General features: G+C 46.5%; 1 protein-coding gene across 2 annotated transcripts in view; it reads right to left on the bottom strand.

The window, feature by feature from the left end:
- Positions 1 to 16,443, bottom strand: part of PRIMA1 (proline rich membrane anchor 1) — an 86,583-nt gene that overhangs the window by 49,339 nt on the left and 20,801 nt on the right. For both annotated transcript variants that reach the window (XR_003943379.1, XM_030214906.1), the window contains exon 4: positions 440 to 566. Coding sequence is in view for 1 of the 2 variants with exons in the window: in XM_030214906.1 (XP_030070766.1) it covers positions 440 to 566 (127 nt within the window). In the remaining variant the exon portion in view is untranslated. The remainder of the gene's footprint in view (positions 1 to 439; positions 567 to 16,443) is intronic.

Here is a 16,443-nt window from a genome sequence, read left to right as displayed (position 1 = left end):
CCGGGGGAGGGGTCCTTCGCGGGGGGGGGTCCTTTCGCGGGGGGAGTCCTTTCGCTGGGGGGGGGTCCGCGTTGCATCCGGGGGTGTCAGCCCCCCTAGGAATGCCACTGGGGGGGCAGATTCCCCGGGTCCAGCACTGGCGATTGAAAGAGACTGCTCTGCTGGTCACAGGTCCATCTCCTGCTGCATCCTGCCTGTGCGGAAACAGGAAATTACTTCACAGGAGGCGGGACGCGACAGGAAGAAGGACCAGTGGCTGTCAGAGCACTCTTTCTCATTCGCTGCTTGGGGGGAGGGGCAGAAGGGTCCTGAAGATTGTTTGCCCTTGGCCTGAGTTTGTCTCTGAGCAACCCTGACCAGTAGATTAATAGCTCTGTGCAGGACAAGAGTAACAATTATGAAAGCGTAAGATTTAAAATAACAATAAACTCAGACCTACCTTTTTATTGCTTTGTAACAGATGATGACAAGCACAAAGAGGAATCCCAATGAAGCGCAGCACACTGCGATGATGATCACCAAGTCTTGCCACCGGGTGTCTTCAGTGGGGCAAAGAGGTTGGAGAACTGTGCAAAAAGAAAAAAAGGCAAAATCAAATCAACACAGTAATCGCCTTGTTAATTTGCCAGGTTATCAGAACACAACATGCTGGTTCATCATTCCTCAGAGGAACTTCACAATGCAGCAAGAGATTAGCCAGCTCTATATACTTACTGGGAGCTTCCATATCCATCTATCTAGAGCTATTAGGTTCTTTCTATCTATCTATCTATCTATCTATCTAGCATGGCACAAGTTAGGCACTTAGAGTGGAAAAGATAGATATGGAGCGTCTGTTTACGCTTTCCAAAAATACTAGGACAAGGGGGCATGCGATGAAGCTGGAGTGCAGTAAGTTTAAAACAAATAAGGGAACATTTTTCTTTACTCAGCGCGTAATTCAACTCTGGAATTCGTTGCCGGAGAATGTGGTTAAGGCGGTTAGCTTAGCAGAGTTTAAGAAAGGTTTGGACGGCTTCCTGAAGGAAAAGGCCATAGAATGTTATTAAAGGAACGTAGGGAAAAATTCACTATTCCTGGGACAAGCAGTACAAAATGCTTTGCCCAGTGGAACTTGTCGGGTGATTGTGATCTGGATTGGCCACTGTAGGAGACAAGGTGCTGGGCTAGATGGACTTTTGGTCTGTCCCAGTGTGGTGATGCTTATGTCTTAGATGGGATGGGAGGGTGGTAATATTGCTCAGCTCTTAAATTTTAAAGAGCAACAATGGATTTTTAGGTTAAATGCTTTAGCCCCGACCGGGCTGAATTCAGAGATTGACTGGTGGTCAATGATGTAATTGTATGAGCTGATATGTGATTGGTGGTTTAGTTGGGAGTTAGGATCCAATCAGAGAGAGCGTTTTGCGATCAGCTGTAGCGTATGTAAGGGCAGGGTTCGCGCTGAAATGCCGCGGCCATCTTTTGGTATACAGGAGTAAAGCAGGATGTTAAGGTATGGACAGATATTTAAATAATTTGTTATATTAATATTGAGAAATTTGTTGGGGGTTGTGTTAATAAGAATATATATATGGTCTTTTGTTACAGAGAGCCTCTTCCTTGAAAAAGCGCTATGCGAAACCTGGCCATGTCGGCGGGGGTTCCCTGTTACTGCTAGATTGCCGTTTCACAGATAAGTGAAGGATTGTAAAAACTATATGTGATGCTCTGGGCATACTTACACAGCCTTTGGGAGTGAAATATATATATATGCACAATCTTTAAGAACAAAATTTTGTATATAAAAAAATATGGATTGATGGGAGATATATGAGGATTTGCTACACACCATTTCGCCTGAGCGAAAGAATAAGACTATTCATATGGTTGTGATATGCAGCTAATCTGATTTTCCCAATAAAAAGAAAAAATTGTTGAGTTGTCCATATTTTACATCTGATATGAAATGTTTGGGACATAGATGAACATTGATAACTTTTTGGTCCCCACATTATATGAATAGGGTGAGTTATTCTTAAGTATGTCTTAGATGCAGCATGCTGAGTGCAAATTCTATCATGGCAGTGGGCACCCAGATTCAGTTAAAGAATCGTGGCATAAATCAACATCTATGCATTTAGTTGTACACAGGGGCATAGCTACGTGGGGCCACGGGAGCCTGGGCCCCCGTCGATTTGGCCCTGGACCCCCTGCCGACGACCCTCTCGACCCCGCCTCCTGCCGCCAACCCGCCATCAACCCGCCGTCGCTGTCTGCTACCTTTGCTGGCGGGGGACCCCAACCAGCAAAGGTAGGCGACGGAGGGTTGGCGGCGGGAGGGGGGGTTGAGAGGGTCGTCGACAGAGGGGGGGTGACAGTTGTTGTTGTTGGTGGTGGTGGTGGCAATGGCAGGGGGATGTCAGCAATGGTGTGGGGGGGTCGGCGGCACCGAGGGGGGGGCTAAAATGTGCCCCCTCACCTCGGGCTCTGGACCCCCTCCCGCCGAAGTCTGGCTACGCCCCTGGTTGTACACACGTTCACCATGTCAACGGCAGGTGTAAATGTGAGTACCTCAATGCAGAAATTTAGAGTACAATTTATGGTAGTCTATGGGGTCTGTTTATTAAGCAGTGGCAGGGCTAACGTGCAGGTAGAGTGCGCCAAATGGGCACCTATCGTAGGAGTAGCGTGGGCGCCCTTCAATAATTTTAAAGTTGGTGCGCGCTGTTTCCCATGGTAAAAAATATTTTTCTATTTTCTACCGCGTGGGGGACACACATTTCCGGTGGTAATTGGCATTGCGACCACATTGGCGCATGCTGCATGATTACTGCGCGAGTAGCATGTGAGCCCTTACTGCTAGATCAATGGGTGGTGGTCAGGGCTCAGGCAGCAAACAGCCACATGTTACTTTTAGTTTTAGCGCACGGCCCTTTACTGCCCCATTGAGAAATGCCTTTTTTCCCAATCGCACTAAACAAATGGCCCAGTGCGCACCAAAAACACACTACCGCAGGCCACTTTTACCACTGCTTAGTAAAGGACCCCATATGTGTAAGAAAGAGCCCCACTTATGCCCTACGCATGCCCTGCCCACATTTTTACCCCCTTGTATTTACCCACTAGCTAGGGAATTCGATACACGGCGCCTAACATTATGCCCTATTTCTGTCCTGAAAAACATTATAAAAGAAGCAAAGCACCAAATCAGCCCCAAAACAGCAGATTCGTACACTTACGCACCCTGTTATGGAATAGTGCCTAAGTGTTTCTGTGTGGACTTAAAAAGGGGACATATTGAAGGGTAAGGGGTGAGGGTAATGGGACGTGATGTAGCGCCTTTCTGTGGCACAATCAAAGCGGTTTGCATCTTGATGGTTAGGTCATGGGCATTCCCTTAAAATGCACGTGGTGTTATAGAAGTCCTGTTCTTCCCTTCATTCAGTCTTCCAGATCCCAATGAACAGAACTCCAGTGCGTTGGAATTACCTACCAATGCTCAACCCTAACAGCATGCAAATTATATGTATCGGTCAGTAAAGGGGTCCAAGCATTCCCTGACACATTCCCATAAGAGTTGTGTGGTAGGCACAGTTTTTGTGCATATATCCAGTAATGACATATGCACCCCCCCCCCCCCCCACACCTTGACCCCCTCCACATACCTTGTGTAGTTGGAGGCAGGAGGGAGGCCTACTCTCTTCTGACTCTGGGCTTGACCACTGCAAAATGTTGGCACCCTACCAAAGTACCATATAAGGATTTTTTTCCTTATATGGTACTTTAGCTCCTCCCAGTGCATCACAAATATGGCTGTTGCTTACAAAGGCAAACCAGAGGGTGGTCACCTCCTCTCTCTTTCTCAACTCTGGACCTTAAGCACCTCATTCTATGATATTAGCAACAATATGTAAGTGCCACTTGTATTCTAAAATTATACAGTTCAAGCACTTATACGTGCATAAATGCCCAATATTCACAGCTATTTAACCAGCCAGCCAGATTAAATAGCACATTGGTGCCTAATTGCGGATATTCAGCAGGAAATAACCGGTTATCTCTAGTTAGCTGCTAGCTACTAACCGGCTATATTGAGCAACATAGCAGGTTAGGTGCGGGTATTCAGTGCTTAATCGGCTATGTTCACCAGTTAAAATAGGCTGCATAAATAGCCTATTGGTAGGAGTAGCCTAGTGGTTAGTGCACTAGACTTTGATCCTGAGGAACTGAGTTCAATTCCCACTGCAGCTCCTTGTGACTCTGGGCAAGTCACTTAACCCTCCATTGCCCCTGGTACAAAATAAGTATCTGAATATATGTAAACTGCTTTGAATGTAGTTGCAAAAACCTCAGAAAGGTGGTATATCAAGTCACATTTCCCTTTTCCTTTAACCACTAAAATGTTAACCGGTTAGCACTGAATACAACTTTAACTGGTTAACTTTTTAAGCAGCTTTTAGAAAAAACCCTGGATATTCAATGCCAGTTGCTGAAAACGGCCTGGCACTGAATATTTGAGTTTAACGCCGGTGGTGGACAGCAAAAGCGCAGCCCACCGCCGGCTGAATATTTCGGATTCCACAATTCTCTTAGCATGTAAATGAAAGATGTACACGTAGGCGTAGCATAGGAGGGGCACAGGTGGGGCTCCCACTTACAGAAGACCGTAAGTTATACATTAATGTGTTGCATTCAGGTGTGCCCGTTCACACTTGCTATTAACATGGTATAAGTGGGCAGGACTAATTGTAGGTGTATAGATGCCGAGTTAAGCTAGCATTCTATAATGAAAATTTGGCACCCAGATGCGCAGCACAGTGCATCTACATAAGAACATAAGAATAGCCATACTGGGTCAGACCAGTGGTCCATCTAGCCCAGTATCCTGCTTTCAACAGTGACCAATCCAGGTCACAAATACCTGGCAGAAACCCAAAGAGTAGCAACATTCTGGAACCCAAAGAGTAGCAACATTCTGGAATCCAAAGAGTAGCAACATTCTGGAATCCCAAAGACTAGCAACATTCCAGGCTACCAATCCCGGGGCAAGCAGTGGCTTCCCCATGTCTATCTCAATAACAGGCTATGGACTTTTCCTTCAGGAACTTGTCCAAATCTTTTAAACCCAGATATGCTAACCACTGTTACCACATCCTCCGGCAACAAGTTCCAGAGCTTAACTATTCACTAAATGAAAAAATAACTTTGACACCCAGTTACAGAATAGTCCCTTAACGTGCTGCAGTAGGGCTCCTTGTGAGCAGCATACCCTCCAGAAGGAAAAGGAATTCTTAAAGTCAGTTCCTTCATAACCCAAGCTTTGAAAGATATCTGGAGAGGTCGTCTCTCCTCCCCAGCAATGTTCCAAAACACTGTAGAGCTTATCAGGGAATCCAGTGCTCTGCTGTGTCTCCCTGATAAGGTTCACCGAGGGTGTTGGAGGTGCATGGGGCCCAGAGGAAAGCACCATCGGAAAGAAAAATAACGTGATGATATAGTGCTTTACATGTTGAGGAAGAATTTCAATCTTGCCAATCTTCTGTACCTAAAACTAAACACCTTCTCTATGCATTCCTGGGAAATATGCCTCCATATTACATAATATCTTGTTGAGAAATTGGATGCTTTCAAGTGTTTTCAGAAGATAAATGCTTATAAATATTGCAGAAATGTACCACATACACGTAACTATTCATCAATCACAAACGTTCACTGTGCCTCCAAAGATTTCCCTTTTCTTTGGAAAAACCTTCATAAGGTCTGTCTATTGCTGGTCCCCATTTATGTATCATCATCTCCAATGTATATCAGGAGTCCTTTTGGGAAGAATATTGAATAGTGTGCTTGTTTGCCATGCATGCGGACACTTTGAGCTCTGCCCACGAAATACCCTTTTCTTTTACTTCTTTTGTTCCTGTGCAGCTTTGTTTACAACTGTTTATCTACTAGTAAAAAAGGCCCGTTTCTGACACAAATGAAATGGGCGCTAGCAAGGTTTTCCTCGGAGTGTGTATGTTTGAAAGAGTGTGTTTGAGAGAGAGAGAGTGAATGTGCGAGTGTGTGTGTGTGTGTGACAGAGAGTGAGACTGGGTGCGAGTGTGTCTGTGAGAGAGAGTGTGTGTGTGTGAGCATGAGAGTGTGTGCCAGGGCCCCCCTCCCTCCCAGTTCCAGGGTCCCCCCTCCTTCCCGCCCTCCGAGTTCCAGGGTCGTCCCTCCCTCCCTCCGAGTTCCAGGGTTGTTGTCCCCCTCCCTCCCTCCGAGTTCCAGGGTCATCCCCTCCCTGCCTCCCTCCGAGTTTCAGGGTCCCCTCCCTCCCCTGCATTCATCCATATGCAGGCAACGTCCTCTGTGCCCTGGCCCCTCCATCCATCCATGTGCAGCATCTCTCCCCTGCCCCCTCCACCTCCCTCCGAGTTCCAGGCCCCCCTCCCTCCCTCCCCCCTCCGAGTTCCAGTGTCCCTCCCATTTCCAGGGTCCCCCCTCCCTCTGTCCCTCCATCCCTCCCTCCCAGTTCCAGGGTCCCATGGAACTGGGAGGGAGGGGGGGACGGAGAACGTTGGAGGAGTGACATCAGCAGGTGGTTACGATCCCAGTGAGACACATTGGAATGTTGGAGGAGCAAATTAGATTGCTCCTGGAATCTCCTTTGCTGTTTTGTTCTGTCTCAGTTACTTGCTATCAGACCTGCCTTCCCTCTGAGATATATCAGGGGCATAGCCAGCCCTCCAATTTTGGGGGCACCCAGGGGTGGTGCACGTGCTAAACATATCTTTGCTGGTGGGGATGCCGAAGCCCCATCAGCCAAAGAAATACAGTTTCTGAGCCACTCCCCTCTTCCTTGCTCTGCTTCTTTAATATAGAAGTCGGTGGTAACATAAAGGAATCCTGTTCAGATGGAATGGATCCTCAGGAGCTTAACCGAGATTGGATAGCAGAGCCGGTAGTGGGAGGCGGGGCTGGAGGTTGGGAGGCGGGGATAGTGCTGGGCAGACTTATACGGTCTGTGCCAGAGCCGGTGCTGGGAGGCGGGGATAGTGCTGGGCAGACTTATACGGTCTGTGCCAGAGCCGGTGGTGGGAGGCGGGGATAGTGCTGGGCAGACTTATACGGTCTGTGCCAGAGCCGGTGGTTGGGAGGCGGGGATAGTGCTGGGCAGACTTATACGGTCTGTGCCCTGAAGAGCATAGGTACAAATCAAAGTAGGGTGTATACAAAAAGTAGCACACATGAGTTATCTTGTTGGGCAGACTGGATGGACCGTGCAGGTCTTTTTCTGCCGTCATCTACTATGTTACTATGTTACTATGTGGTGTGCCTTGAGCAGCCAACTCCAGGACTCCGCAAGCATGCTCAGCTCTTGTGTCCTGGTGTCGGTGGCTGGAGGCACTCCGCCAATTTCTGCATTAAAGAAGCAGAGCAAGGAGGAGGGGAGCGGCTCGGGAACTGTATTTCCTTGGCTGGTGGAGCTTAAAGGGGTGCTGAAGTTCTGGAGGTGGTCCCAGCCCAAAGTGTGGGGTGGGGGAGCCAGGCCCTCAAGGACCCCTGTGGCTACATCACAGATGTAGGTTATGAGGAGCATTTTTGATACGACGTCTAAATCCGATTTTGGATGTTTTGCTGAAAGCATCCAAATATCAAGTGGCGAACACAGTTGAAAATGGCCATTCACTAGAAGTTGCATCTATCTTTTTAGACCATTTTCAGAACCAATAATTGCTTGTTTAAAAGCCTATTATTGGCACTAATTGGCTCATTATTCAACTAAATTATTTTATTTCCATTTTGCTCACACTTTTTTTCAGTAGTAGCTCAAGGTGAGTTACATTCAGGACGGTACTCTGGATATTTCTCTGTCCCAGGAGGGCTCACAATCTAAGTTTGTACCTGAGGCAATGGAGGGTTAAGTGACTTGCCCAAGATCACAAGGAGCAGCAGTGGGATTTGAACTGGCTACCTCTGGATTGCAAGACTGGTGCTCTAACCACTAAGCTACTCCACTACACTAGCAACATTCCATGTAGAAGCCTGCCCTTGCAGATCAACCGTGCAGGCTTCTGTTTCTGTGAGTCTGACGTCCTGCACATACGTCAGACTCACAGAAACAGAAGCCTGCACAGCCACATTGCTGATCTGCAAGGGCAGGCTTCTACATGGAATGTTGCTAGTGGAATAGCAACATTCCATGTAGAATCTCAAATAGTAGCAACAGAATCTCAAATATTTATTTAGATTTTGCTCACACCTTTTTCAGTAGTAGCTCAAGGTGAGTTACATTCAGGTACAGTGGATATTTCTCTGTCCCAGGAGGGCTCACAATCTAAGTTTGTACCTGAGGCAATGGAGGGTTAAGTGACTTGCCCAAGATCACAAGGAGCAAGAGCAGGATTTGAACCAGCCACCTCTGGATTGCAAGTGCAGTGCTCTAACCACTAGGCCACTCCTCGCACATGCCCAAATTTGTGCACACAATGTTTGGTGACTTTTATAGACTTAGCGGGTTAGAGCACAACTGTCAGGGGTGCATAAATGTGGCCGGAGCATGGGCACGTCTTGGGTGTGTGGCCAAGATGTGCGTACTCTGTACGGTTTACCCAATCTGGTATAGCTATCCAGGAAGCACTTTGGAAGGAAAGTGGGAGAGGGAGAGGGTACCGGGCAAGCGTGATTGTCACGGTGGGTCAGGATGTCACAGCTGCTTATGTTATTCAGGACTCTAAAGAATCTGTGTGACAGAACAGCCATCGACTACAGTGGCATTTCTGCAACCTCCTCCTTTTTTCCCCTTTTCAACACAACCTTTCTTTGGTAAAGGGGGCTTATTGCCAGCTAAATACAAATGCCGGCTTATGATAAAGAAAAAGCTGTCTTCGTGAGGAACAAGGAACCCCCATTATAGGCCGATGTGTAGTTCCATGCAATGATGTCACTGACGCTAGCTCAACACTGGCTTGATTATATTATTAGACCCAGAGATTGGGGCAGACATTCACCAAGGTTATGCAGCTGTGAACAGCTGTCCCTGCGAGCAATCAACAAGTCCTATTCTGGCTGCTGCTGCTGCTATCTCAGGTCACAGATTACGAAAGCTTCCTCTCTCTTTAAAAAATTACAAGCCATTAGAAGTTCCAAAATACATTCAACTACAGGAATCACACATGCTACATGGAAACATAACCTGTTGTAAATTGAAATCTACCTTGCACAGATTTGGTTTAACATTTTCAATAAACAAAAAGATACACAGAGACAACGGAAATGAAACTGGGAAAGACGTAAGAACGACTTTCCTAATACGTTAAAAAAAAAAACAAAGACAGAAAATTATTTGCTGTTAATTAGCAAAAGCAAAGGAAGTGTGAATTGTACTTACTCCGTACCTAATCGATAGCATTTTTCTCCATTTGCAAAAGTATAGAATTATATTTGAGCACGTTTAACTTTGGAAGGCATGTCAGCCTTATATTCTCTTTTCGTCAACAAGCTTAAAATACCTTTCTGAAGAAAGATCAAATATCTTTATTTACACTCCAAAAATAACTTTTCTGTCACTGAAGAGGAAAGTCATCAGTACTGGAAACTGCAAACATTCAATCATTAGTCTCCGTTTCACTAACAGGTTTTATGTCCCGTCAGCAAAGGAGAGAGACAAACGCCAAGAAATGACCTACAAAGCAATTAGCTAAGGTTGTCTGCTTTTATCATTGAGATATTGTATTATCAGCATATCTCCACCTATCATAGCATCAACCTTGAAAATGCATCGCCCTGCTCGATCATTGCAATCAGCTGAGAAAATCTTAGAGATGCTGTCATTCTGTGCGGTAAGTTTACATTTCCTCAGATGCAGTACTTTTCAAGTAGCCAGGTCCACAACTCTGGAATGCACTGCCCTTTGAATTATTGATTTATTTGTTACATTTGTATCCCACATTTTCCCACCTATTTGCAGGCTTACATAGTACTGTAAAGGTGTTCGCCAAGTCCGGAAGAGAAACAAATACATGGTAATGTTGTGGTCGATTAAGGTTCAGGCACAATGGGGATCGAAGAGAGGAAAGGTTATGTGGAGGGGCATTTTCAAACGGGGACTACCATCTCCAAGGGCGCCCAACTCTAAGGACAGTGCCACGAAGGGGCGGGACAACGCGTACCATCGAAACAAGATGGACGTCCATCTTTCGTTTCGACAATGCGGTCGGGGACGCCCAAATCTTGACATTTAGGTCGACCCTAGAGATGGTCATCCTCGGTTTTCGGCGATAATGGAAACCAAAGACATCTATCTCAAAAACGTCCAAATCCAAGCTCTTTGGTCGCGGGAGGAGCCAGAATTCGCAGCGCACTGGTCCCCCTCACATGCCAGGACACCAACCAGGCACCCCAGGTTATGGAAAACAGAACAAGTTGTATCTCTCCAGAAAGAACCAGAGGCGTAGCAAACTGGGTGGTCACATGTACTGCAGTCTCCATAAACCGCCGCCCCGGTACCAAGTCAAATACCTGTGGTGGTGAGGATCCCCAAACCCCACCAGCTTCAGGGATCCTCCGACAGCAACAGCAGCTCCCTTGCCTTCCTGCTCCAATTGGTGGCACTGTCCACGCGCTGCCACTACCCCACACGTTTGCTCACGCTCGGTTTTCAGACATGTCCGCACGACAGCTGTGTGTAGCCAGTGCCATCGGCTGGAGCAAGTAGGAAAGGGAGCTGTTCTTGCTGCTGGAAGACCCCGGCAGCTGGTGGGGCTTGGGGATCCCCACCAGCCAATAACAAGTGCACAAGAATTTTGGGTGGGCCTAAGCCCAAAGTGGGTGGGCCCAGGCCCACCTGTGGCTATGACACAGGAAAGAACTATTGACATCTAGATAAAAAGGCATTTTCTTCACCATAAGGTTCTTAGAGCTCTCTTATATGTGATAATTGAGCATCTTTTGGCTCATAAGACTTAAATTTGTTGTCCCATTTTATTGTTTTTCATTTACATTTGTATGTATTAAGTATTATGTATTTTATTTATTTATTTATTGCAGTTGTATCCCACATTTTCCCACCTATTTGCAGGCTCAATGTGGCTTACAAAGGTCTGCTATGGCATCGTCATAACAGGGTCAATATTACAATTGGTGTTACAAAGAAATTAGAGAGAGCAAGAGGATCTGGTCAAGGAGTTGTAAAGTAAGACAGTCTGAATAGAAGGTGTTTAGGTGTTGTGTTGTAGTTAATTATGGGTTCTCGTGGTAGGCCTTGTTAAAGAGATAGGTTTTCAGAGCTTTTCGGAAGTTATTTAGTTCGTTTATCGTTTTTAAGTGAGTTGGTAGTGCATTCCTCATCTGCGTACTCATGTAAGAAAAGCTGGTTTGTATTTTAATCCTTTGCAGCTGGGGAAGTGTAGGTTCAGAAAAGTGCGGGAAGATCGTTTAGCATTTCTTGGTGGCAGGTCCACGAGGTCCATCATGTATGTTTTATACTGTGATCCCCTAGAATCTCTAGATAGCGTGGCATATAAATTTTAAAATAAAATGTAAAACAAAATCTAATATGAAAGAGTCCTGACAAGATTTCAGAACAGTAAAACAGGTTTTATGCCGCTTATCCTAGAAATAAGCAATGGATTTTCTCAAGTCCATCTTAATAATGGCTCATGGACTTTTAGGAAATTTTCCAAACCTTTTTTAAACCTTGCTAAGCTAACTGCTTTTATCACATTCTCTGGCAACTAATTTCAGAATTTAATTAAATGTTGAGTTTACCACCACAAGTGTAACAGGTAGGGGGGGATGGGCCTGGGTCTGCCTGCCTGAAGTGCACTGCACCCACTAAAAACTGCTCCAGGGACCTGCAAACTTCTGTGATGGAGATGGGTATGACATTTGAGGCTGGGAAAAATGTTTTTACATTTTTTTTGGAGTGGGAGGGGGTTGGTGACCACTGGGGAATTAAGGGGAGGTCATCCCCGATTCCCTCCGGTGGTCATCTGGTCAGTTCGGACACCTTTTCGAGGCTTGGTCGTGAAAAAAATTGGACCAAGTAAAGTCGACCAAATGCTCGTCAGGGACGCCCTTCTTTTTTCCATTATCGGCCGAAGACGCCCATCTCTTAACCACGTCCCCGTCCCACCTTCGGTACATTGCCGACACGCCCCCGTGAGCTTTGGTCGTCCCCGCGACGGAAAGCAGTTGAGGATGCCCAAAATCGGCTTTCCATTATGCCGATTTGGGCGACCCTGAGAGAAGGACGCCCATCTCCCGATTTGTGTCAGAAGATGGGCGTCCTCTTTCGGTTATGCCGCTGATAGTGGACTTCTCGATCTAGTAACATCACTTATTTACACTGATGGTATTTCAGATATTATCAACTATCCAGTTGTTGTTACTATCGTTTACTAATATATAATTTTTTGGCATTTAGTAGAAAAGTTGGATTGCTTTGGTGACTGTCCTGCTTATTTTCAAAAGGAGAAAAACGCCCATGTTCGGGAGATGGGCGTCTGTTTCCCGTGGGCGGCCAAATGGGTATAATCAAAAGCCGATTTTGGTCGTCTTCAACTGCACTCCGTCGCGGGAACGAATAAAGTTGACTGGGCGTGTCGGAGGCATGGTGAAGGCGGGACTGGGGCGTGGTTATCGGCCAAGCAGAGATGGGCATGCTCGGCCAATAATGGAAAAAAAAGGCGTTGTTAGCGAGAATTTAGGACACTTTTTTTGGACCCTTTTTTCTCACGAACAGGTCCCAAAAATGTGCCCTAAATGACCAGATGACCACCGGAGGGAATCGGGAATCACCTCCCCTGACTCCCCCAGTGGTCAATAACCCCCTCCCACCAAAAAAAACCACTTGCAAAAACCTTATTTCCCAGCCTCTATGCCACCCTCAAATTCCGTACCCACCTCCATGACAGCAGAATGTGTTCGATCCTCTCACAGCCTTTCCCTGGGTCAGATGTGGCTCTCGGGTGCACTGCAGGGTCACATCAGCATTGCATTGTGGTGGGTGTAGGGTATTGGGCTCCATGATTTCACTAGCTTGAGTTGGTAGTTGGTAGGCTCTTCTCCCATGGTGCTTTTCCCTCTGCTTACTGGGTCAGAGTGTGCCCTGTTTTGTTTCCAGTAGTCCACAAGGTAGTGGCCATTTTTGTAAGTCCATTTTAGATCCCTTTCGTGTGTTAGCCACGTTACAGAACTTCTTTTTCGAAAATACGATTCAGCCCACCCCTTCACGGACCCGTTCTCGGAGATGGACATTCTTACACATGGGTGTTTGCGTTCGATTATGCCCCTCCACGTATTACAATGTTTAGGGGGGGAAATTATCAATGTGGGCTACCATTAGGATGGGTTATTTTACCACAACTGGTGCTATTTAGCACAGTTACCATTTTATGCAATGAGACCTAGTTATTTATAACCCAGGTTAATAATATAATAACCTGTCTCAGGACCGCCGAGAGACTGGGCTAGGCACGGGACAAGGCATATATTAACCTGTTTGAACATTCTGGGTAGATCCCCCCTCCCTCTTCTTTAATTTTTATAAAATCCTGCATTTTCCTCGGGTCAAAAAAATACATAATTTATTGAATTTAAAGATACCAAACATCTGCATGGGTATTTTAATACATATAGACCCAGGGCCGTGCCTAGGGTCTCCGGCGCCCCCCTGCAGTTGGCACCGCCCCCCCCCCCCCGAAAACAATCGCTACACTACCCGCCCTCTTCTCCCCAGATCCTTTTCCTTTTTTTTTGTTTAAATTTACCTCTGTCCGGCGGCAGCGTAGCGTTAGTGAGGAGGCGGCACTCCCCCGCCCCGACATGTCAGTCTTCCTTTCGCTCAGTGTCCCGCCTTCTTCTGATGTCATTTCTGATGTCAGAAGAAGGCGGAACTGAGCGAAGGGAAGACTGAGACGTCGGGGCGGGGGAGTGCCGCCTCCTCACTAACGCTACGCTGCCGCCGGACAGAGGTAAATTTAAACAAAAAAAAAAGGAAAAGGATCTGGGGAGAAAAGGGCGAGGTAAGCATGGTGCGGCAGGGCACCATCCTCTCCTGCCATGCTTACCTCACTTACCGTGTTGGCACAGCCCTGTATAGACCCCCTAGAGCGAGTATTCTTGGTTTTAAACCCATGAACTCGCGTCTTCGTTTTTGTGTATCTTTATTTAAGTCAGGAAATATTTGAATCTCGTCTCCAAGGAAAGTTGCATTCATATGTTTAAAATACAGTCGGAAAATATTGTTTCTGTCCGGTTCCAATGCAAACGTAATCAAGAGAGTTGTTTGTTCTGTTATTACCTCCAAAGAACTTTCCAGGAACTCGGTTAAGTTTAAATCAGGATGAGGTTCCAAGGTTGGGTTTCTAATTCCAAATATATAATAGGCTCTAACAATAGGTGGAAATCCATCACTCGGAATTCTTAACACTTCTCCAAAGTATTTTTTCAACATATCAATAGCAGGAATCAAAGGTGATTTTGGAAAGTTTAGAAATCTTAAATTATTCCTCCTCCCCTGGTTATCTAGGTATTCCAGCTTCTTGGCCATAACATTCCTCTCCTTACCAACAATACCTGTTAAACTTTGAAATTTTTGTAGTTCTCCTTCTAATAATTCAAATTTTTCCTCTTGTGTTTGAATTTTCCCAGTCAGAACTTGTTGAGATTGTTTCAAATCTGATATTTCTTCCTTATATACATTAATTACCTTAAGAAGGGAAGAGTTTACACCTTGAATGGCAGACCACAGGGCTTCCAATGTTACTACAGCTGGTTTCTTAATTCCTCCATTTCCAATTGAAGCAGCTCCCAGGTTAAGAGAAAGTATGGGGTTATTCACTCTCAAACTCCATGATGTTGTCACTCCTGGAGTCGACCTCCTCCAGCTGCTTCAGAAATCAATTCCACATCGGGCGATTCAAGTCGCTGCTCCCTTGCCATGTCAAAACTGCTTCCAGGTCGCAGAGGCGCTGTACTCACAGGCGGACTAAGTGAGGCCGCCTCTATGCTGTGATATCCCTGCAATGATCCAATCGAAGCAGGCGTCCATGCTTCTAGCATCTGAACGCCAAAAATCTCGAGGGTCGTCTGTCAGACAGCGGGACTTCCACCAGGGTTCGAGGAGGTATTCACCCTGGTTTTCCCTTTCCTTTTCCACATGAAAAAATCCGGGGGAAAACACTGCCAACTCAAACACACTCAAGGGATTCAGGAGCTCAGACGCATACAACCGCTCGCACCGCCATCTTGTGTCTATATGATACTTTTATGTTTTTAGCACCGAGGGCTTACGATAGGTGGCAGTAAGGGCTCCCCTGGAAAATGACTGCACAGCATGCGGCTCACTTACTGCACATCCATTTCCTGTTTTTTAAAAAATGTACCTGTTGTGGTAAAAGGGGGCATCGGCGAGTGACAAATCCACATTCTGATGCTACCTTCAGGAAGTATTTTTTCAGGGAGTGGTGGATGCTTGGAATGTCCTCCCGCGGGAGGTGGTGGAGATGAAAACGGTAACGGAATTCAAAAATGCGTGGGATAAACACAAAGGGATCCTGTTCGGAAGGAATGGATCCTCAGAAGCTTAGCCGAGATTGGGTGGCAGAGCAGGTGGTGGGAGGCAGGGCTAGTGGTTGAGAGGCGGGGCTAGTGCTGGGCAGACTTCTACGGTCTGTGCCCTGAAAATGGCAGATACAAATCAAGGTAAGGTATACACAAAAAGTAGCACATATGAGTTTATCTTGTTGGGCAGGACTTTTTCTGCCATCATCTACTATGTTACTATCCAGCTTATAATCGAAAGACAAAAACGCCTATATTGCGACCTAAATCGGGAGATAGGCGTTTATCTCACAAAAACGAATAAATCGGTATAATGGAAAGCCGATTTTGGACGTTTTCAACTGCACTCCATCGCGGAAGCATACAAAGTTGACGGGGGCGTGGTGGAGGCGTGGCGAAGGTGGAACTGGGGCGTGGTTATTGGCCGAGGAGAGATGGGCGCCTTTCGCCGATAATGAAAAAAAAAGTATGCGTTTGTAGCTAGAATTTAGAGCACTTTTCCTGGACCCTGTTTTTTCACGAATAAGGCCCCAAAAAGTGCCCTAAATGACCAGATTACCACCAGAGGGAATCGGGGATAACCTCCCCTAGTGGTCACTAACCCCCTCCCACCACAAAACATGATGTTTCACAACTTTTTATTTTCACCATCAAATGTCATACCCACCTCCCTGGCAGCAGTATGCAGGTCCCTGGAGCAGTTGTTAGGGGGTGCAGTGGACTTCAGGCAGGTGGACCCAGGCCCATCCCCCCCCCTACCTGTTACAATTGTGCTGCTTAATGCTTAGTCGTCCAACCCCCCCAAACCCACTGTACCCACATGTAGGTGCCCCCCTTCACCCCTTAGGGCTATAGTAATGGTGTAGACTTGTGGGCAGTGGGTTTTGAGGGGGATTTGGGGGGCTCAACACACAA

The sequence above is a fragment of the Microcaecilia unicolor genome, chromosome 9 (genome assembly GCF_901765095.1).
Source record: "Microcaecilia unicolor chromosome 9, aMicUni1.1, whole genome shotgun sequence".
NCBI classification, from domain to species: domain Eukaryota; kingdom Metazoa; phylum Chordata; class Amphibia; order Gymnophiona; family Siphonopidae; genus Microcaecilia; species Microcaecilia unicolor.
This window is presented reverse-complemented; position numbering and strand designations above follow the sequence as displayed.